Source organism: Scomber scombrus, chromosome 10 (assembly GCF_963691925.1).
Source record: "Scomber scombrus chromosome 10, fScoSco1.1, whole genome shotgun sequence".
NCBI lineage: Eukaryota > Metazoa > Chordata > Actinopteri > Scombriformes > Scombridae > Scomber > Scomber scombrus.
The window spans coordinates 14419046-14444070 of record NC_084979.1 but is presented as its reverse complement, the minus strand read 5'-3'; the positions used below and the strand labels follow the sequence as shown (position 1 = coordinate 14444070).

Below are 25025 nucleotides of genomic sequence, written 5' to 3'. Positions count from 1 at the left end.
GAGAGGAAGGAATGATCCAGAATATTGTACTGTGCTACATACTGTACGTACAACTGTGCTTATACATAATTACAGAACTCCGTGTCAACGAAGAAATGAGCTGGAGGCTAATGAAGATGAAATGAACCTTCCCTTTGTTTATTAAACATAAGGCCACTATGGTAGACCATGAGGAATATATCATAAGTCACAAGTGAAAGAAAACCGCACTCCTCTTCCTTCTTGTTCTGTGGATACATTTAACAGCATTTCTACAGAACGGACACAACCAGGAGTGTTAAGGAACAAATCTAATTACATCACTGCACACATTTAACTCCATTACTCAACGTGAGGCACAAGTGGAACTAATGGCATTGTACTATATGTATTCTTTATGAATGATGGTAATGAAAGTCTACCATGTAATCTAATAGAGTTGGTCCTGACTCAACCAGTACTGATGCATCTATTGTATATGGCTAATGTAATAGACAGACAATACTGCTCCATTGATTTTTTTTCTCTCTTGTTAAATTCTCTTATTGTACAAGGATTTACAAACAATGTGTTGCCTGAGCAGCATTCATACCACACTGTGTCTTGACAAAGTATCTGCATGTTGTCCCTGTGGTCAGTGTTAAAAAGCAGTGGCACGACAGAAGGCAGAGACCGGATCAAGGACAAAAAGCTCTGGGTCTGTTTTTGTCGAGGATCAAACAATGATTTCAAGTTTCATCTAATCCTAGTTCACAGTAACAGTTAGGCTGCACAATCCCATATTCACAAGTGTGTTACGTGTTCTTACTTGACAACATTTATGGATACAAGACATTCATCCAAATGACGATTAAGTGTCTTTGAGTCCCTAAAAGAACTATAACAGACTGTTTCTGTAACACAGAAAAAAAAATCACACTCACAAATGCTATATCTGATTAACAAAACTGTCGCTATGTCATTATAACAGTCACTTCAGGTTAAGACATGTCCACTAAATGGAAAGCATAATAGCTGTAGTCCATTTTCAAGGTACATCATATAATGCTAGATCATGCAGTACATACAAAATGCTTTGTAACATGTAAATGAGTGAACATATGGTGAATGTGATATTCTAACACAGGGTTTTAGAAGTATGACAGAGACAAAAACCAAAAACAATCTCGTGATGAATAAAAAATAAATCCTGTCTGCAGTTCATTTAGGAAGGAGGAGCAGGGACCATTGCTGTAGCTCTGCACAGCATGTACTCCACTGCCAATTCGTGCTCTTTCTCCTTTTCGTAGCCAATCAGCATCAGGTCAGAGTGGTGACCTCTGGCTGAGCGTAGTTTCCAGTGGCAGCGAGGATGTCTTTACAGGTCTCTGTTAGCAAGCACAAAGGACAGAAATCCAATGAAACACAGTGACTTATGATATGAGGATGAAAGACCTAGAAAATAAACTGGGAGCTGCGTTTTTTTAATGTAATTAATAATGTTTTTTAAAATCAGTTAATCCTTTAATTCCTTTTAATGTATAAAACATATAGATATATAAAATGTGAAAAATGTCCATTGCAAGTTTCATAAAGATATTACAATATTATCTTATATATCATATCATTATAATTATATAAAAAAGAGAAGCTGAAAATCCAAAAATGTAAACTGAAACGATTCAAAATTAGAAATCTTTGCTTAATAAAATACTTAAATGATTAATTGTTTATCAAAATTGTTGTTCATTTCACTGTTGATTTATTAATATTTTGGCTGTACTCCACACACAAAGAAATCCTACAGATCTGAACTTGGAAGGCCAGCAGGAGGCTTTGATCACCCATGCTGTTAATGGAAACCTATTAGTGGCAGCCATCCAGAGGACTCACTTGGGAATATGGAAGCTCATCCAAAACCTTTTCTGTTCGTCTTATATATCTGTGTGCTGCTGCTCTCTTAGCTGCACTTGAATGCTTTGCCACACCATTATGTGCTCATTGTAAGCTGGCAGTTGTCACATCACAGACACAGTGTGCTTTCAACCAGGACGATGTTTGCTTTTGTATGTGTAAATTGTGACAGCGAGTACTAACACTGTCACACACTCCCTGTGACGACCTTAATCGCTTTAAATCAGCCAGCATTTTGTTCCAACTACAGGGCGGGCGACCATTTCCTGTCACTGATAACCATCTGAGCATCTTCAGACCTGCTGCATCTATCTGTCCGTTTCCTGCCATACTGCTCTGGTGAAATATTATCCATACCTTATATCCTGTAACTTTGGAATTAACCTAGCACCATCCCCTATGGGCATCACTCCAAAGAGCAGATCCACTGTGACATAATCTATCTCCATCTAACCATTCAAAATGGCCTTTGCATGTTGGACAAAAATTAGGGTTTTTGATTTTTATTCCCGGCACAATTATTTTTAACATTGTTAGGAAACAGTGAAAGTCCACTTGAACCTTTTTTGTAGATAATGTGCACTAAAATGTGTTTGTGTATGTGTGATATTTGCCTGTAATAGACTTGGATGTCATTATCCACATACTCACCAGACACAGGGCTCAGAATTGAATTACCCCCCTCCTCTCTCTCTCAAAGATTAGTTTTGAGGTGTTCTGGCTTTGCTCAGCTTTCCATTGTTTTTGTTTCTGCGATCAGAAGAAGGCTCGCTCGACAATTTAATGAGCTGACCAGATCATTCAGCGTGTTATTAGAGAAATCTGCGTGAAAGCAGGCTGGGGGACGAGTTGTGTTTTTTCTGTGTTTATGTCTTTTCCACTGTGACTGTGAGGCTGTGAATCTTATATTGACAGATGATTTACTCCCCAGAGCATCACTACATGTCCACGATCATGTCCTTCTTCTCATTTATCTGGCAGATATAATAGGGTTGTGTGTGATTTTTTTTTTTTTTGCATGTAACAACATGCCATGAACCTAATATCCAACACTCAATACATTCAGGAATTGAAGAGGCTTTCAGGAAAGTTCAAATACAATTTACCTGTAATGGGCTGTCAAAAAAATCGAGTGTATACACTCTCACAGGAGCTAAGCAAAAATAAGTGCCCCATTTATGTGTTGTTTTTTTCCTCAACAGTGATGTGCTAATGAGCTTTTGTAGAAAAATGCTTCACTGCAAAGTGCAGTTTTTCAGGAAAACACCTTCAGTATAATCGGGCTGTTTGGAGGCAGGATGTTGTCTGGGTGGGATGTGTGCTCAGGATGTCAGGACTGGATCCATAGATGCCAAATATAGAGCCTCTTCTCACAAGGGGCTTTTGGGTAGTTTGAAAAGCTCAGATATGAGATCCAGCAGCCATTCAAGAGGAGAGAGATGGGAAGCTGACAGCAGATGTCAGTTCAGCGAATAAAATGAACATCTCCTTCTTCTTCTTCTTCATAGCCATATTATCCGATTCAGGCAACTCTTAGAGTAGTCAAAAATACAGAAAACTGGTTGTGCATGTTGAAAATGTGCAGCTAAAGTTAGTAATCACTGTGACAGTCTGTTGGTTAAAGTTGTATTGACACAATCTGGGTGTCAGAAGATGACTGATTGAATCCAATTATGTTGCAAATGCTTGCACTTGAACCTGAACATACGTACTTGAGTATGTGGAGCATTCCTTACACATTTAGACACAACAGGTTGTTTGGTACATTGTGTTACTACATATTCTATGCTGCAGCGCTCCCGGAAGGTGATTATTCAAGAAAGAGTCTTTCACTGAGCACACACAGACAGATAGATGATGCAATTAGTACTACAAAGCTCTTCCATTGATTTTCTTTTGAACTCTCCAGTGAATAATGACTGAAATCTGCTTTTGGGCAGTTGGACGCTGCAGGAAAGATGATAGAAGTCTAATAATGGAAGTGAGTATACGGGGGGTTTTCTAATTTTTTAATGAGAAAACACAAGTCTGTAGACATTTACACAACTCCTCCATGCAAAACAGAATGTTGTTTAAATTTTGTTGCTGAGGTTGAGTGGGCATGCAGTAAAATTAAACACTCCTTAAATCCATTTTATCAACACATGGACGCCTCTTCATGGTCCTCAGGGGACTAATTTATTTGACTTCTTTTTTAGTGCCATCACCTGTACAACTTTAATTCATGATAGGATCATTACAAAACTAATAACAAAAAGCCCACCATACAGGGGATAAAGTTCTTTGAGTTAACTAACAGCATCTAGCTAACAACGTGATCTTCCCTCTGTCATTTCACAACCCTGAGGCCAAACCTTCATTTCTTGCCCCATTACCGGTGCGGATCTAAGAATAGCTAAATTTTCTCTCAATTTTTCATCCATCCATCAACTCTGTTTTCTGGTGTGTAATTACAGCGTGGGCTGCAAGCCTGGCTGTAGACTTTTAGTCATGTTAAACCCTCTGACAGCTGAAAAGGGAACAAAGTTATAAATACTGTATGAAGTCCAAGGTTCTTCATACAGTATTTATAAAAGTAAAATCCTCACTGTGATGAATCACCTGTGCACTGTAGTTATTAAATTCTCCACCAGGGTGTCACCCACAACACAGAGACATGGCAAGAGGTTTAGTATCTATGGCACTCTCTTAGAGTTTAACATTTTGGGACACACGCTTATTCCCTTTCTTGCCAGGTTTGGTGTAGAGCTGAAACGATTAATCGATTAGTGGCCAACTATCAAATTAACTGGTAACTATTTTGATAATTGATTAATTGTGAGTTATTTTTGGGGGAAAAAAATCCCAAATTCTCTGATTCCTGCTTGTCAAACGTGACTATTTTCTGGTTTCTTTAGTCTACTATGAGAGTAAACTGAATATCTTTTGGTTGTGGACAAAAACAAGACATTTGAGGACAACACCTTTGATCCTGGGAAACTGACAGCTTTCACCATTTTCTGACATTATATGGACCAAAAAACTAATCAATACAATAATTACAATAATCAACAGATTAATCGATAGTCATAATAATCGTTACTTGCAGCCCTAGTTCGATAATTGATACACCTTCATGTCTGTAGCTAATTATGAAGCTACAGCAAGGAGATGGCTAGATGTATGTTAGCATAGCATGATGACTGGAAACAGAGGGAAACAGCTAGTCTGGTCAAAGTTAAAAATCCTTTTTTGTAGATGTAAGTTTTTTCGTCTATGAGATTGCCAGGCAACCAACTGAGACTCAAAAAAATGTATACATATAACCTGATAATGTGTGAGCTTTAAAAGTAGTGGAGGTGGACTGACAGAGCCAGGCTGGCTGATTCCCCCTGTCTCCAGTCTTTTTGATAAGCTAAACTCACTGTTTCCTGGTTGTGTGAGACGCATACAATCTTCTAATCTCACTTCCCCTGATTTTAGGTCTGAGTAAAATGCTGCTAGTGACAGATTCTTATTTATCATACAGACATCGAGCAGTATTGATCTTGTCGGGAACTCATTGGATACAGGATTCCAACATGATCTTGATTTATAAGATTTTCTGTTGAATTCCCAGAGAACATCAGTGGAGGAATCACAATACCTGAAGACCAAATTTGAACTAAAATTGAATATCCCAGAGAACTGAAACCACAGTATAGCTACAACAAAAGCAAGCATACATTTAAATGTGCAATGCTACAAGCAGTAAGCATATATTCAAGTATGTGCTGGTATGTATGTGACCTACCAGTGTGAACGTTGGGGTCTCCAGAGGTTAGGAGGAAGCAGGTGGCCTCTTTCTTAGCTTTGTCTCGCCCTCGAGAGCACCGCAGGGACCACTTTTCACTGGGAGACAGTGGCTGGGTCAGGCTGCAGCCTTCCTCCTCTGAAAGGGCCACATTTGCATCTCCGTTCTGTTTGGAGTCTGACAGGAAGAGAAAAACACACAGCAACGTAAATGCCAAAGCTTTTATTGAGTCTCCCCTGAGGGCCCAGACAAAGCCAGAGGTATATTGCATAAAATCGGTATTTTTCTGTGATGAAATCCAATTTAACGGAGATGTTATGAGGAGTAATTTGATCCCGGTGTGTTACTGTCTTTATGACTGAACACGGTTCATCTGTCAGGCAAACTGAAAAGCCTCAGGAACTATGTGTAAGACTAGAAATGCAATGGCTTTTTATGTTACCATTAGGCTTAAGGCCACTCGAATATTTGTGTCTTAAAAAGGATGAATGCACCAATTAAAAGAACAAATTAAACAAAACAATCTGTATAAATAAAAAAAACAAATGAATGAAAACAAAAAACTGTAACATTAATGTCATTAGCCAGTTCACCCAAGTTAGAGGGAAAAAAACATTTTCTTGCTCACCTAGAGTTATTTAGCCATGCAGATATATTTCATTTTGGGGTTTTTGTGTGTGTGTGAAATAAATCTTATTTAAATAAAATGTATTATTTGAAGATATACCTCTATTTTTAACTTTGATAGAATGCGCTTATAACAGCTTTGATGAGGAATATTTATTTGACACAGATGCGCTAACATCAAGTTTTGATTGATGAAATTTTAAAGGATTTTTTTTTTTCAATGCAAATAAACAAATTCAATTCAATTCACCTTCATTGGATTGGAAGCAGATCTTAAAAGCCAAACTATCTGCATGGCTGGATACCACAACGGGTATATGAAACAATGTTTTTATGAAATTTGGGTGAACTGACCCTTTAGTATTGTACTGCAGCCTGACCTGAACGGTTTCTGCCGACACTCTCCTCAGCAGCCAGGGGACAGGTGTCGCTCTGAGTGCTGTCTCTATGTGAGTTTGTATCCGACTTTCCAAACGAGACTGAGTCAGTCGGAGCGTCGGGGTTTGGGTTGTGCTTCTTCTTCTTTTTCGGCAGCTTCTGTTTGGCCATAGCCAGCGAGTAGTACATCCCAAAGTTATTGACAATGACAGGTACTGGCATAGCGATGGTCAGGACGCCAGCCAATGCACACAGTGCCCCCACTATCATACCAAGCCATGTCTTTGGGTACATGTCTCCGTAACCCAGCGTTGTCATGGTGACTACTGCCCACCAGAAGCTTATAGGGATGTTCTTGAAGTGTGTGTGGTTGTAGCCTGTGGGGTCGTTTGGGCTGGCTCCGATGCGCTCGGCGTAGTATATCATGGTAGCAAAGATGAGAACACCCAGCGCCAAGAAGATGATGAGCAGGAGGAACTCATTGACACTGGCCTTCAGCGTGTGTCCCAGCACTCGCAGTCCTACAAAGTGCCGTGTCAGCTTGAAGATCCGAAGGATCCGAACAAACCGCACCACGCGGAGAAAACCCAGCACGTCACTTGCAGCTTTGGATGACAGGCTGCTCAGGCCCATTTCCAGGTAAAACGGCAGAATGGCCACAAAGTCAATGATGTTGAGCGTGTTCTTGATGAAGAACACCTTGTCTGGACAGCAGACGATGCGCACCAGGAATTCAAATGTGAACCAGATCACACAGATGCCTTCCACCACGGTGAGGATGGGCTTGGTCACCATCTCAGTCCTCTCCAATTGTTGTGTGGTGTTTCCGATGACAACCCACTCTGTGCGGTTCTGCAGTTCGTTGAAGGCTTCGTGGGTCTCCAGGCAGAAAGTGGTGATGGACACCAGGATGAAAAAGAGGGAGGCAAGTGCCACTCCCTGGATGAGAAAGATCAAACAATTAATCATCAACATTGTTTTGTCTTCCCACAATTAATAAGCAATCATTACTGTTGTTTTGTGCAAGAGCTTCCATTAAAGTCTTTGCTTGTCTCATGTGAATATTTTTCTATCCATGCCACATATAATTTATATTATAGGATTTATTTGTATTGATAAAATTAACAGTGTCAAAAAGCCACCAAAAAAAGACATGGATGTGCCAATCAAGTCTGTAAAGCAGCACATTTGTGGGATTATTTTCTTGCAGAAGCAGTGAATGATAGGTGATTGACATTAAGCAAAGACTAAAATGAACACTGATGTAAGAACACTTAACTCAGGCACAAAGAAATATGATAAGACACAATATTTGACAAAGCTTCATCTGAAAGCGAGAAAATCATGCTCCTTATGTGCAGAAACCAGCAGGAATAAATCAAAGGAGTAGAAGAACCCAGACCACTGTGAAAAACATTAAAAGATATCTGTGTTTTTCTTAAAACTGGAGCAGCAGGTGGCTTCAGTGGAAAATAAAAAAAGAAAACTTAATTCTGCAGTGTGGAACTTAAATTCAAGCCCCTGCCTATCGCCACCAGATAAACAAAAGTACACCAGAGTTTATAAATCTCATGTTGAGCAGGACATTCCCACTCTGGCTGTCTAAATGTGCTCCAGAGACCTCCACTGGTCGAGCCGGCTAACTTCCAGTTAGCTCTCTGCTAACTTGTATGGGGATAAAAATAATTTTATCAAATGAGTGTCATAGAACTGAATGCAAAGTTTTTTCATATTATCACTTTTTAACCAATCATGCAGCCTAAGCAAAACCCAGAAACATAAAAAACAAATCTACTATTTTCTCATTCCACTGCCGCTGCACCTCCTCATGACATCTCATCAGTGCCAGGAAATCATTAATTGTTGTGATTGTCCACTACCGCTGCTGTTTTGAGATTAAAGACTGAAAAGTCCTTTTTAATGTATTTGAAAAAATCTCTTTGTCCACAAAAGAGCCAGGACAATGTTCTCTGAGCGAACAAACCAATTTCAAACCAATTACTCCCATGAACAGAGTCTGAGACATGCTGAGAGAGAACGTGATTCTAATAACATTGGGACCTGCCAGTCGAAGACAGCAGGGGGTGCTCGCATGGCGCCAACGCTGTGTGAACTGACTTACTACACCAACCATGATGGGGCTATTGTGTGAGTTGTCTCTCAAATATATCAGGGAGAGAATGTCTCATTTTTTCCAGATAAAGCAGGTTAATCTGGTAACAACATTAGTGTGGTCTCCAACCAGTATGTTACCACAACGGGAAAGAGAGGGAAGTGGAAGGACGAGCAGAGCCTGCTGGCACTGAACAGCAGGGGATAAATGAACAAGCTTAATAGTCACCTGCACTGCTGTCAGGTTTCTCAGACATGTTTCAGTCAGTGAAACATCTCTTCTGCTGTCACTGTTCCCTCTAGCACAAATGTTTTAGAACATTATGATATAATACAAATGATCTGGTTTACAAATACAAACAAAATAGGGAGAGAATCAAACTACTTTTACAATTTATGGAAGACAAATTGAACAATGTGGCTGGCATTAACCTGATCCAGCACAATGGCCATGTCTGTCCCTGTTTGTCTTAACATTGTGTGCTGTCTTTATTGTTTACTCAAGTCTGGACAAATTGTAATGCCTCTCCAACCTTTCTAATGTTCCAGCTGGATAAATATGTACCTGTGCCTTGCATGCACAGCCATTTTCTCCTGCTGGGGCCTCTCATATATCTATCTGTCTTTATGGTGTTTGGGTCTATGATTAAAACAAATAAAGCATGTAATGTCCAATGAGGGACACTAATTCACTGTGAAACAAGCAAAATAAATAAGAATTGAATATTATGAAGTCCAGTAAGAGGAAAGGATAGACAAAAACTGAGATATTACATTACATTGTGTACATTACATTGTACATATCTCTATTGTGCATCCATATATTGTGCAGCTCTCCACCATAACAACCTTCCTCAGCTTTTTCCCTGCAGAGCTCTGAGGCATTCACAGGATCCCCCGAGAAGACGAAGAATGAGCCGCAGGACAACTTAGCTCTGTCCCAAGACGAGCTCAGAGTTTCCCCTGTTGCATAGACACGGTGTCCCTGAACATCACCAAAGCTTTCTGTACACTGTGTGTGATTCACAGAGTCACAAGGTGCATCACAACAAGCCAAACAGCATAGAGACTAAATAAAAACTAAAGGAAATTTGAGCACATGGTTTAATAAATGACAAATTTAGCATATTATAGAGACATAGGCTGATTGTTACCACGTCAAAGGCATTTAATGACTCCTTTCTATCATGTGCATCAACAAAATCAAGATTTTCTTAATGCAACTGCTAGTCAAGGATCAATTTTCATCGTTCTTTTATACATACACATATACATGCATATTTGAAAATTTAAAAGCACATTTTTATTCAGTTATTTTGGTTCCACAAAGAGCCAGACTGCAGATGTTTTTTTCATGCTTTCATCTGAAATTTTAATGTATTCCAGAAACAGTGAATTAGTTTGAACTGCATGTATTTACTTAAAATTATGAAGTACTAATTTACATCAGAACATGCACTTGCAATTTTTACTCTCACACACACACACACACACACACACACACACACACACACACACACACACACACACACACATACACACACCTTGTTTCCAGTGTGTCTCATGTGTGTATTCCCTATTGGAAAACTATCCAGACGGACGAGCCAGATATACAGAGAGTGCCAGATAATGAAGGTGGTCTCCACCAAACCAGAGGGACTAGACTCTGATGCAGCACCTCATTACGAAAAATTTCGAAGTCAATTAATATAAAATTACACCAGCATTTCATTAACTCTCTCTGGACTTCCAAGTCCCACTGTGGGTTCATGACTTGTTGCACCTGGACAATGAACTGTGAGCACAATGTAAACATCAGAAGAAGGGACCTTGCACAGAAATTATTATTTTTATCTGTCAGACATTTACTGACTGAATAAGGATTGACTATGATGAACCAACATTTGTTTGATATCTTCCTCAGCTGAAAACAAACCCCCTTTTTTCCTTATTTAAGAAAAGATTTTACCATTTTATTTTCTCCCAATTTGTACAGCTCAGCAGCGCCATATCTTGACCTTTTAACAAATAATCATTAATATGTGTCAGTTGAGCTGCTGCCCAAACAATTTCAACAGAGAGCAGAAGCTCAGGACCCCTTTCCTGTATGGATGAGCTTGTCATCAATCATCAAATTGTAATAATTTTTGTCATGCTAACAATGACTGGCAGCCTTTCCCACTTAAGTGTTAGATTTGAAAATGATACTGAAACTGATGAATATGCTGACAATTAATTACTTAATGATTTATGGTGGCACTACAGGCAGATGAATCTACAATCCTGTCGCTAACAAAAATCTATAAACACCTGGCATTCAAATAGGTTAAATTATTTGCTGCCCTATAAGACTCAAAGAGATTTTCACCATAAAAACATATATTGTTGCATCAATGATTAGTTTTTCAGGGACAAAATCAAACATTGGCTACGTTTTGGAAAATTAGTTCTGTCCAAGTGGAGACAACCTGGAATTACCACTAATACGTTCTTGTGTGTTTATACCACTGACTGTGTATGAATCTATACAGTCTATGGTATGAATATGGAAAATACGACAGCTCCCAAAAAGTGAAACCTCAATCGAAAAATAAAAGTACATGTCAAATAGATGTTCCCCAAAGATGATTTCTGTCATACGTCATTCTAATAAGGCTGATGCTTGTCTAAACTGCTCATTTTATGATTAAGTTTGATTTTAATTTGTTATTTGACGATATAAAAAGGGGGTGTGATGTCATCTTTGACAGCTGCAAAAGTTGTTCTCAAACCTCCATCAGACAGCGGAATGGCTGAGGGGGGCGTGTCCCGCAGACCATCATCCTGGCTCTCCTACACAGACTCTGCCTCCAAATGTCATCACACAAACAACATAGCAGCTCCTGGAAAGGAGATATTTTGGCTTCACTTTTGCATTGCAGCACACAGTGGAGACACATCGTCAATTGCGAATATGTACTTCTATTAGCCACTTACTTCAGTGATGGAGCAAAAGGTAGGTTCAATTTACACAAAGGTCTTAATAAATGTTTCCAATGTGTCATCCCTGCAAACAGCTAAAAAAAGAAAAAAAATGTATTTTACTTTTATGTACACATGTAATCCATTTTAAGATAGTTAAAAGCTAGAAATATTAGCTATCCTGCTGCCTGAAAAATGTAGTAGGTGAAATGAAGTTAACTAATTAGTTTAAAGTTTTCTTAAGAGTTGGGAGAATGTAAAACAAACTGAGTAAACTAAACTAAACTAGAGATAACAAATTTAAAATGGTAAATGAACTGCTCCGTGGCTTTGACAAACACAAATCATACCCTATAATCTCCTGAATATCTCCGTTGTGACAACAAACCAGCAGCAACCAAATAAAAGCTGTGAATCCTGCTGCTGTTCGGACTCTTGTGATGAGCCCAACAGGCCCTGACAGCCTTCAGTTTACTCAAATGCCAAACAGTTTATCCCAGGACTAAACAGAGCTGGGTATCTGCAGCCAGAAGCACCTCTGCAGGGGAGGTGCTGGAGCTCCTGGCACACACAACGACAATATTCTCTGCTTTTAAAAGGCTCAACCCGAAAGTCCAACAGCAAGACCTCACACCTGTGTGTATGTGTCTATAATAAGTTTTGCGTGTTTGTTTCTTTATCTCTCTGGCTATTTGTATTTATCAGTTTGTTTGTGGCTCTTTAGTAGACCTCCATGTCTGCCGATAAACTTCGCAATATTTAAAATATGTATTTATAGTCTATTTTAAGCCTGACACAAAGGGAGACCACAGTATCACGTTTACAGCTCAGCAGTGGAAGTTTTAAACACAGTCACTGTGTTGGAGTGAATGCCATAATGTCTCTTTGCTGCTATATAGCATTTCCATGCCGGTCTGCTGAGCCCACCCATATTTTACAAGCAGCAGTCATCATAAGGCCGAATGGATTGTACAGTAACTGAATGTTTATATGAAGCTTTTGTTTTCCTGGTATGTAAATATTATTACTCAAATCCTGCTGAGGGTTAAAGCTGATACTAACATTATATAACATTTAGAACCCAACCAATATATCAGTCATCCAATATTATCATCAGAAATATCACTGATATATCGGTATCAGCATATATGTCCAATATGTGCCAATTTTGTTTTTAATTTTTAAAGTTATATAGGCAGCATTTGCATGTACACTTAAAAAAAATTCTGAATTCATGTTGAATATACGTACATATGATTTTTTAATTTATAATTATTTATAATCATTGAGTTGCCAGTGATGTTTACTGTTTCAGTGCACTTATGTCCTTTCATACAATATTCTTTATTATTAAACTGTAAACTATCATGCTTCCCTTACATATCTTTTGTCACAAGTGTTTGCAAAATAATGTGCTCATGTGTAAATCCTGTATATATAAGATTATCGGCCAATATTTGAATATCTGAATTGTTTTACTCCCTAATATCAGCATCGGCCACAAACATCCAATATCAGTGGGGACCTAATAACATAATCTATATAATTTGCATACTTCATTTATTATTTGTATGCTGCATATATTTTCTACTTCTACTGCCCTCTTCCTGCCTCTTCTTCAGTCTGTTTTTTGTGTGTCTGTAATAACAATTTTTCTTCCAGGGGATCAATAAAGTTATATTATACAGTTCTTGTAGTACATTTACTGTTCTTTTGTGAAATGTTATTATTTGTGCGTTTGCATTTTGTTTTACAGCTATATGATATGATATTATTTATTTATTTATGGATAACAGACACAAAACAGAATCTAATGGATAACATTCATTCATGATTGATTGATTCATCATTGATGGCTTAAGTAAAATTGTAATTTCATTATAGTTCCGTGACCCAATTTCATAAATCAGTCCTAACCTTAATTCTATCAGCCCCTTTTTTAACACCTGGATATGTAGTGGAAACCTGTTCCACAGCAAGGCTCCAAAAGGAGGAATAAGGAAGGAAATGTATTGATGCACACAGTGCATTTTGGTGAGTAACAATTGATGTAAACCTCACATTATTTACAGGAAAAACTCCATAAGTAATAGATCCGAAAATTTCTAACAAGGCCTTGTCCTGTTCTTTTTGTTTTCAAGAAACAGATCCGATAATGTTACAGATAAAACAAACACCTATAACTGTAGAGCAGTGAAACCTTTGAGGATTAGAAATGCTAAACATTGGTGCCAAAAAGGCATCAATCAAAGTTCATCAGGTGTCAGTGTGCAGACGGAGCTGAGGGCCCCCTAAGGGGACAGCCAACCAGTCCCAGCTGGGAAAATCAGGGTGGGAGAGAACAAGACAGTAGACAAAACAGGCAGCAGGCTGTGCGTCAGTATGCAGCAGCTGGGGAGACCCATCACAGCCATCACCTCCAGCTGTTCAGCATCACTCTGTTACTAACACCGACACGCTATACTGTATGCAACACCAACAATGAGCCTTCTGAGCAGTCAGCAGCTGCAAAGCCAATGAGCTCAGCAGCTGCTGTTTTCTTGGAATTCATGTCACACTAACTCATGTCTGAGAGTCTTTACACCTGAAGACATAGGAGCATTGACCAAAGACTGTCAGCTGTGTGTCTCCAGGGAATCTGTAGAGAAGTCTTTCATTATCAGTTTATATTTCATAGACGCAGAGACGTCACCAAAAAAGAGTGGCGACACCTCAACTTTTAACCCCCTGCTATTGAGGGGCATTAAGTCATTTCCTACATCACTGGTCGATGAACTGCAGCAGTGACAGGACTCTGGAAACACCAAAAACCACCTGTTACAACATAACAGGATGATGCAGAAAAGAAAATGTCTTCCAGGCCAACAGGTACAAGGAGTGGGTCCCCATCCCACGGGACGCTTTTATTTCATAAAATATAGCGACAATTTTCAAATCGCCAGGAATCAGCGCTTAGCGGGAAAAAAACAAAAAACAAAACATCATTACTGCTGGTTCAACCCTGGGATGATCCCTGAGAGAAACACTGGAACGGTGTGTGACATCATCATTACATCACATGCAACTGATGTGGAGAAAACTTGATCAGTGAAATGGCGAGGACCCTGAATGAAAACCTGAAACAGACAACATGAGCTGTCTGTGAACACCAGACCAAATCCCGTTACAGCATCACCTGGGAAGAGGCCAAAGGTCATCGAAAAGGAGTCAGTAGATGGCCAGAGAAAAACGAAAAAAGGACAACCACATCAAATGCCAACAATCACCAACCTTGAACGGACCATGACCACCTGTTGTCACGTAAATAAGTCTCCATACTGAGGATGACAACCGAGCCATCTCCATGACAACTGGCTGAAAAAAACTCTGCTGGGGGAAAAAAAGCTAGAAAATTAAGCAACTTAATTTCATCAAAATCCAAAAACAGTTACTAAAGAGTATTTGGCTATTCTTAACTGATCATCAATCAAACCACTTCAAATAGAGGCTGATTAAAAACATTAATACAGATGGAATAAGTCAAAAGAGAGAAACACAAAGATTTTTGTTTTCCTCTCTCTCTGGAATTTAAACACACTTTCTGAAGTCAAGGTTTAAAGCGGATACTATTCAATCTGCTGGGCCAATCTTCTCCACTTATTTCACTATTGTTAGTAGTGATGTCTTGATTCAATACTTGCATTTTCCTAGATATTACAACTGCACAATCCACAATATAATTAATTAATACTAGTGGTAATAATACTAATAATATTAATACCATTACATTAAGTTATTAAAATCAATCCAACGTATATGCTTGACAATTAAATTTAAAAAATTGCCTGCAACCTGTCTGTGTCGAGAGGGTACAGCATGGTGGACCATGGCTCCAAAAGCTCCAGAAGACGTTAGTTCATTTTTTAGGTGCTGTATCAAATTGGTATTACTGAACACAGCTGTGTTACATTGCAGGCCTTACAAGTACATTTTGAACTGCTTTCTTTTCCAATTTTAAATTCCACACTGCAGACATTTTAGCCGCAGGTATGCCAGAATATGCTTCTGCTTCCTGCCACAAATTGTGCACTCCATTTATAACACCTGTGTGACAGCTGACACAAAACAAAGGATCAGATCAATATTGCCAAAACAGATCAGTTAAAAAATGCCTTGATCAACCCCAATACCAACCTTTGAGATCGGCTCAGGACATCCCTAAAGCCAGACTCGGACTACAGGAATATTGGGCCAATTTATCCCTGATTCACCTCTCAGTCAGACGGAGGATCTGGTCTGGAACCTTGGTCAGTACCCATGTTTGGCCCAGGTTATCTGGTAATGTGTTTTATCAGCGCTGCCCTAATCAGTTCAAACAAGTTTGATATTTAGGATTAAAAATCTGGATTATTAAATCACTACTTTCCATGCGGGACCCCAATAGCCAATGAGAGACACATGTCTAAAAGGAAATGGAAGTGAATGAGAGGACTTTTGAAACTGAAACCACAAAGAAATAAGCTGTTGTACAGGTGTGTTGGACAGCTGAGATGGAGGACAGGCTTGTTGAATATAACTGCCTATGCAACGTGTGTCAAAGACATAACCGTACATATATTTTACATTTTCCAGTAATGTTTATTGATTTTGTTTTAATTTGTCTGCAAAGTTTGCAAAGTCTGCAACTCTTCATGATGAACCCGCTGATCTCGTAGCAAGACAGCCAATCTATTTTCAGCACACAGCTTAGAAGTGAGCAGAATAAACAACCAACATAATCACACAGGATTACATCCCTCTTTCGCAGAGAATTCAGTGTTATAAAAGACTCCTTAACAAGGCTGCGCGCTTTGATGATGTGTGAAAAATCAAATCTTGCGTTCCATTCACAGAGCAACAGAGGAAGGTGTCAGCCCTGTGAAAGCCAGGCCCAGAGGAATAAGAGCTTCTGCTCTAAAACACTCCTTTATTATTTATCATCGTGGTGTCACAGTGAGACAAATGTGAGGTGTGAGAATAAGTTTCATGATTAACAATGAGTAAAGCAGTTTCCAAACAGAAACGAAGTCTTGATGAAGATGTGGTGGCTTGATTTGTGATACTTACAGTAAGAAGTGAATACATGAATATGATTCCCTAACGTCAAAATTCAGCTTCTATTGGGGTTAGACTTTCCACTGAATATTTATATTTCATAATATTTCATTTCAAACAACAAAACAAAGCATGAATATTTTGTTTCTAAATCAGTCCATCCCTCATTCTCATAGCAAAGACAAATTGATGTCTTGCTTTATGTGGGAGAAAATACTCTCTTTTCTGTGGGAGAGTCAGTTTTAATTGCTCACCACTGATAACATGTTGCAGCCTATTACCACAGCAGTGATTAATTCTCAGCATCAGGGGATTTAGTCAAATATTGCATTAGAGAAGATTGTACAAAGTTATCTGGTCTGAACTTAATGTTAATGCTAAGTCTGGTTGTCATATTTAACACAACTGAGAGTACAGGGTACTAGGGTACTATTAGTGCCACAAAGCTCTCCATGTTTTTAAACTGGAATATTCAACTGTCAGGTTTCTTGAATCCTGTAAAGGGTCACTGCAAGAATAGAATATGGTCTCATTTAAAAAATATAAAATGCAAGTTTCCCTCACCAAAACTGCTCCCAAGTGTCTTCAAATTAAACTATCAGGTATGTATTTTAATCATTCATGTTAGCATTACTATTGAAACAATTATATGTTCTTCTAAGATTTAGCTGTATGCAAACAAATGGGGTTAAAAGTGAAAAAACACTATGAGGTTAATGTTTTAAATGTAAGGACTGTTTGAGTATTAATTTCCATATTTGGTAAACAGAGTAAAAAAAATTAAAAATTAAAAATTTATCATAATTATCCCCCAAATTTAAGGACAATTCATCCTAAATATGCATAAAAGGCAGCCAAAGATCCCTCTATCCCAGTGGTCCTAAAAGTGGGGTGTGGGAAGAATAGAAATGTTCCCTTTACTCCATCCATAAGTAACAAATGACAGAATGTCTGACTATTTGGGTCATCGGTTAGACACACTTCATGTAATACAACATCTAAAAGCAAAAATCCTATTAGGTGGGGGTCTGTGGTCTAATGCTAGTGTGTCAATTGAGGTGCTGTGAAAATGTCTGAGAACCATTGCTCTATCCAGCTGAACATGTGTTTCACTTTCTGAGAACCAGACTGAAGGCAAAAAAAAACCCTAAACAAGCAAGAAAATGCCTGCCAAAGAGAGCTGCTGAGTCATAAACTTCTGCCAGTCATAAACTATGAATATTAACTATGACAACTTTAAATTAATATCATTATAACTTGTCCAATTGCTTTCTGTCCCCTAAAACTGGAGGCTTCACTTAGGCACAATGGTGTTTTGAGCTAACATCAGGATGCTAACACACTCATGATGACAATGCTAACTAGGGCTGCAACTGATAATTATTTGGTTATTGACCCATCTCCCTATTTTCTGAATTTATCTATGAGTCATTTTGTCCATCAAATGTCAGAAATAGTGAAAAAAGCAACAAATTCTCATATGTAAGAAACCAGAACCAGCAAAGGTTCTGTATTTTTGCTTGAAATGTGATTGTTTCTCAGCATGTTAACATTTGTGAATTAGCACCAAACACAAAGTACAGCTGAGCATTTTTGAAAACCAAAAATGTCACTCTCATTGTGGCACTAAAGGAAAAGGCTTTACCAGAGTCAGAAGGATTCATCCTCTGTGGACCATGAATGTCTGTACAAAACTGCATGACAGTCCATCACATAGTGCCGTGAGCTATGCAGCTAGCATGGCTTAACAGGGCTACAATTCATACATACTTCCTCTGATGTGAATGTAAACACTCTGCACTGTATATGATATACCTATATGATCCTCTCATGTTTTTAATTTGTGAGTGATGCTGTCATCAGCACAAAGGGTTCATGTGCTGACTTTTACAGAACTGCACCTCCAGTCTTGGTTGATACTGAATGGAGGATGTGGCTTAAATGATGGACAGATTAACTTCCTTTCCGGCTTTCAGGAATTACATTACCTTAGATGAGCTCAAAAGGTTTTTAAATGAAATGTCCATAAAGGTAACGTGAGTCCCTCAAAATGTACTCTGCATGCTTTCAGAATGCACATAGAGCAAACATATGTACATGAATCAGCTGGAGAGAAAATGGGCAATAAACATTATGCCTGGGTCAATATGGAGCCGCCATATACTCATTCTCATCACATACTTCCAGAAAGATTCACATTCATCCATCCTACTGTTTTTTGTAGAATTTCTTAAATCATAATTGATTCATTTACAAATATTCAGTGGTGAGAGACAGACTCGATTAACTGACATCTTCAGATGGCACCATGCAGCGGCAGCTGTGACTCAGTCTACAGTGACAGCCTGCAAATGCCACCTGGACAAGAAGCTAAAATAAACACTATTTGTATTGTGACTGGCATGCAATAAGAACATTATACTGGTGCAACACTGTGAGAACAGACATGAATAGATCATCTGAATAGACCACTCAGTTCCATAAACAGGCAGAGAGAAAATAGAGGGAGCATCAGCCTTCCTCTTTCTGGACTAAATGTTTTTTTCTTTCTGACAACTCCTGCTGTAGTGACACTTGATACTTGCTTTCACGTTTAGTTCACGAAGCACTCCGCTGCTTTTATAGCAAAGTCATTAGGCATCATATACTTTCATATGCTTACAGCTGGCTGATATACTCTGAGGATAAATCTGGGATGGATTTGAATAAGTTAGAATAAAGAGGAAATGTAAATCTCTTTAGCACTAACATGCATTATGTTAATTCTTCAAAAATTAGGGGAAATTTACTGAAATGTTCAATGCTGCACGATTGGGTGACATGCAATTATGTATATTCATGCATGTAAGGAACAGATGATAATTTTATTTTTCTTGTACCTGTATAGATAGATCAATAGATAGATCTTTATTTCCATTGCAAGTATACAATGAAACTCCATTTGAACAGTCCAATTGCAGCATAAAAATATAAAATATATAACACACATGCATAAGCTCAAACACATCTCACCCATACTCATGACTACATACATGTGTGTTAAGATCCCAATTCCTCTGTGTAATATATGGTCTGATTTAGTGTACATGGCTATACACTCCTGCAGCCTTTCAAACACTTGTGCTTTGAGGACCTTCAAGTGCAAACTATGAACAGGATGTGTGGGAACACTGCAGCAGCACAGCATCTCTTTCATGAAACAGCAGTTTCTCTATTTTCAGCATTATGGTACAATTTCATAACTTATGCTTTTTTTTAAAAACTGCTCAGTGAATGATTGAAAGGAATATTTGCTTGCCAGAAGAAATTTAAGAAAAAAAGGAAAATGTACTTGTGCAACTCGACAAATGTGTTATATTACAAGTTAGATGCTGAAGTAACAGAAAAGATTTACAAGATGGACAAAAATATATGGACACCCAAACCCCACCCAACAACAACATTCATGTGCTGCTTCAACAGATTCCATTCCTCTTGGAAAACTTTCCTCAAGATTTGGAAACCTGGTTGCAAGGATTTGCTCTCATTCAGCCAAAAGGCATAAGACCTAGTTCACAGTTGGTGTTCCAGTTTATCCCAAAGGTGTTGGGTAGGGTGGAGCTCAGGGCTCTGGGCACACCAGTCGAGTTCTAAAACACCAAAGTGAGAAAATCATTTGTACATGGATCTCATTTTGGACTCGAGACAGAAAATGACCCTTTCCAAACTGTTGCCACAAAGTTGTATGCTTTAGCATGAAGATTTCCTTCCCAAACCAAGAAAAACAGCTCTAGAGCTGCCACTAACGAGTATTTTCATTATCAATTAATAGTAAAAATTTGCGAAAAACAGCAATCACTATCACCCAAAGCCCAAGACGCAAACTAAACTGTCTTGTACTGTCTCAAATATCAGTTCACAACCAAAAGATATTCAGTTATCTATCATTGAAGACTAAAGACATCAATCAACTAATCAATTAATCAACTCATCATTGCAGCTCTAAACAGCTCTACACCAAAATGACAAACATATCTGAACATGGGTGTCCACATCCTTTTGGCCCTGCACTGTATGTGGGTTTTTAATAACTCCAAAATTGTGTTCAAACACACTGACTTATTGACTAGGGAAAGCTCTTTTTATAAGCCAAAGTGCAAGCAACAGTTTGTAATTTTTCATTTTGTTCAGTGTAGTTGTTGTTTGTTCATGTTCACTTCCCTTTCTTTCAAATGTTTCATCACTTATCCCAGGGCAGTGGTTACACTCATCTATCATTTGTGTTTTTATTGGCTCTGTCTTACAATCACAAACAGAAAGCCACTGGCTGATCTGATTTCACAATAATAACTGATTCTAAGAAATTATCACAAATGATCACAAAGTTGTATTTTAGAACAGTATTTGTCAGATTTTCTGTCTAAACTGTTGTTTAAAAAGTGTCACAGTTAAAGTGATAAGTAGGATGTTGATCATGTTTCTCCTTTAAGAATGTTCAAGCTCAGTCCCTTGTTAGTGCATGGACTCATGAACTCTACATCTGTTAATGGAAAAACAGTCAATGAAACAAATGTGAGGATGCGACCTTTGGCCAGAAAGCAGACGTGCCCTAAAAAAAAACAATACTCTTTCCACACAAAGAAGGACGAATCCTCGACTCAACTTGCCAAAAACTTCCCACACTAGTTTAACAGGTTCACAATTTTTCAAGTCTGTCTTAAATCAATAATCAGGTGCCCCAATGAATATTGAAATAGATTTTTCTCACTGTAATCATTCCTCCTGTTTTTACTCTTAGCAGATCCCTCCAAATGAGTTTATAATGTAAGTGATAACGGACAAAATCCACAGTCCTTGTTTTGATCAAAAAATGTATCTAAAAGTTTGTCTGAAGATAATATGAGGTTTCAGGTGTCTGAATTAGTCAAATAAAATGGATATCTTCCACGGTTAAAGTGTTCTTAAGTCAAAATTTACCTCTTTGTGTTTTAACAGACAGTTTTCCTGTTGAGCTGCAGTGGAAGGATCAAAACAAGAAGGGGAAATGTGACACTAAAAAACAGTAACTTTGAAAGAAACAAACAAAAAAAACATTGAACTGGGAGGGCTTGGAGTTCAATCATAGGCAATTCAAATACAGTTCAATAGTCCCATCACAAAAAGGTACGTAGTGCCAATTCCACAAACATAAGAAAATTCAGCGAGGGCTGAAGTAATGGAGTGACTGTGTATGACTATGTATTTAATCCATTTAACTCAGCTGGGGACAAATTATTTCTTTTGGACATTTATGGTGGCACATGGCAGTCTTAAGCACTTTCCTGAGGGAAGTAATTCAAATTGCAGCTGTGGTTTCTCTATGATTTGTTGTACCACTCTTGACAGGTGTCCTTCACATTTGACATCCAAGTGTCCGTACTGCGCAACCATGTTAAAAGACAAGATGATTTCCACCAGATTCCTGTGCACCATTTCAAGAATATCCTGGCTCATCTCAAAGTCATTAAGCTTCCTGAGTAAATATATCCTCTCCATATTTAAAAACATAACCTGTGTTATTTATAAAATTAAGATGGTTATCTATACAAGTTCCCAAGTACCAAAAACAATTAACCTTTTCTAACCTTTTGTAAGAGGTGGTAGTTTTACTGATGTTTATCTCAAGAGTACTCAATTGAAACCAGTTCTAGAGAGATACATGATTAAAATACAGATTTTACCCTCCAGCATCCCCAAGTAGGTGAACTAAAATCTGAATCTTGTATTGATGCACACTGAAAATGATAAAGTGGTACTTTGGGGCGTGTCTGTATTTTAAAAATAGCTCAAAGTAAACTTTAAAATACTCTTTGCACAGAAGGAGTCTTGTGGATTTTGGCCTCCATCACCTACACCTAAAGCACATTACAGAGGAGATTAGTATCCCTTAATGGTCAGTGTGAACAGGAGGAATGATTAGAGCAAGAAAAACACTTGTCAAGGTTTGTTTGGGGTCCTGCATGGCTGCTGTTTTAAAACAGACATAAAAATTGCGAACCTGCCCTTTAACGTTAAATTTAAAGTAACAGCATCAAAGCTGCTAGGAACAAACACTGTAGATATGTATGTGAACCACAGTAAACGTATTATTCACAAACCTACGCAAGACGACGTTTTCTATACTCAGTTGACTACTAAAACAGCAAAACCTCACAATTTCAGGAGGATATTGAACTGGAGACATCAGCAGTCTAGACTTGACAGGACTCAATGAGCAACATTTATGAATTATCTTGCTGAAATGAGTAAACTGACGTTGAATGGAGTTGCTGACTCTTCTGACCAGAGCGAGTCACAGGCTACTGGACTAAATCATCTGGTATAAATCAAGAGAAATTCAGATTATGATGTGAACATTGCAGATTTGAAGTTTCACCTGTAGCCCGTACAGTCTGATTGTCTGAACCTCGTGTGGACACCTGTTGATTAGGAAAATGTGCACCTTTTTTTCCAAGATGGAAAATCACTTGAGGGCTTTATGGTCTCACATCGACATATGGCGACTAAAACGCTCAGAGCAGAAACACCTGATGAACTCACCCTGGCTGCTCTGGATGAGTATGGGTCCTCAAACAGGGCCCACACCTTTGGCTGCCAAACTTCGCAGCATCCCCTCGACCTGTCTGGACAGTCCTCGATACCGAACCGCCTAGGCATCTCTCTGTCGTCGTCAGTGTCGTCTGGGTCTGGTGGCTCAAATATATCCAGGGCCTCTTCCGCGTCCCGGTGCTGCCGATAGGTCATCCAGCAGCATGGCTCCACGTCGGTCTCGTCTATCCCCCAAAAGGCCAGCTCCTCCTCGAAGAGCGGTCCGCAGACGTCGGCGGGGCAGTGCAGCTTACCGGTCCGGTAATAGTTGAGCACGTAGGCAAAGATGCCCGGGTGTCGATCGAAGAAGAACTCGCTCGAGCTTGGGGGCGCAGCGTCCGAGTCGGAGCTGACCTGTGTGTCCGGGTCGGCAAGCCATGCCAGGCGTGTCCCAGGCAAGGTCCTGAGGGTGCTCTTGTAGGTTTCATGTCTCGTGCCGCCCACGTTGATGATAATTTTATCCGAGTCTTCCCATCTGGCCATCTCCTCCTTCAGACATGATTTAGATGGGGGTTTGTTGCCTGACTTGCGCCCTCGGTAAGAGGAAACACACACGGAGCTTATCATTTAGAGACCTTGTGGCTCTTCGCCTCCCTCTTACAATATGTTGTCGACTCGTGCAGTTATCAACAAAATAACGTTAAGTGCGACCTCATTTCAGACCCCAGTCCAATGGCCGGTGTGGCTCATTTATCCGAAGAAATGAACAACAACAACAACAACAACGGTCCAGACAGCGCTAAAGTGAGACGCTCAATAAAAAACACCTGTTACAAAACTCAGCCTACTGTCGTAAGAAAACGCAGGTGGCAGGCTACCTGTGTGTGCTTTGAAATGTTTTTGTCGAACAGATTGTGCAACAGGAATTACACTGATGCCCCCAGATTTGGCAGTTGTCTTCCTCTCATGAACAGTGCACCTTTTCCAGTCAAAAGAAGAATATTAGCCAATTACGCACGGTGGTACGGCCCTGCAGGATGAGCCATTGAGCCTCAAGTAATGTAACACTTCGTACCCCTTTTTTGACAAATCTACTCCAAATTCTGTAACGTTAATATCCACAACTATTCCTGACAACTTTTCTTCTCTCCACAGACACACACACACCAGGGAGGCAGAAAATTATCCAGTCGCGCATTAAATGAAATCAGTCACTGAAATATTCCACCAGATTTTTCCTGTTGAAAACGCTCAGCTCGTGTACCAGATGTGGGGTTGTTTTCCAGCTGGGGATCTGTTGCTTCTCCACAAGTAGCCTATCTTCCCTTAGCGACAGCCCGGTTGGATGGTGCGTTCAACAGCAGGCTCAGGAGTTTAACTCTTGGACTGCTGGCGGAGGTTGGCGCATTATTGAACCACTCCCTCTAATTAGACCGACAGGATGGGCTGATGGTGTGTGTGTGTGTGTGTGTGTGTGTGTGTGTGTGTGTGTGTGTGTGTGTGTGTGTGTGTGTGTGTGTGTGTGTGTGTGTGTGTGTGTGTGTGTGTGTTTGAGAGAGAGAGATAGCGCAGCTGTTTCACTGACCCTCAATTTACTTACTTTTTTTTTTTTAAAGATGCAACATGTTGTGCATATGCATGTCTGGATCATCATAGGAACATACTGACCTACACTGTGGGCACC

General features: G+C 39.2%; 1 protein-coding gene across 1 annotated transcript; it reads right to left on the bottom strand.

Moving 5' to 3' along the window:
- Positions 1–1172: 1172 nt before the first annotated feature.
- kcnc4 (potassium voltage-gated channel, Shaw-related subfamily, member 4) lies at positions 1173–23968 on the bottom strand. The gene is made up of 4 exons (XM_062426861.1): positions 23354–23968; positions 6652–7588; positions 5645–5821; positions 1173–1346 (listed from the first exon to the last, which is right to left on the bottom strand). Exons 1-4 carry the CDS (start codon positions 23966–23968, stop codon positions 1279–1281), a joined length of 1797 nt encoding a protein of 598 aa, XP_062282845.1. The 3' UTR covers positions 1173–1278.
- Between the last annotated feature and the right edge of the window lie 1057 nt (positions 23969–25025).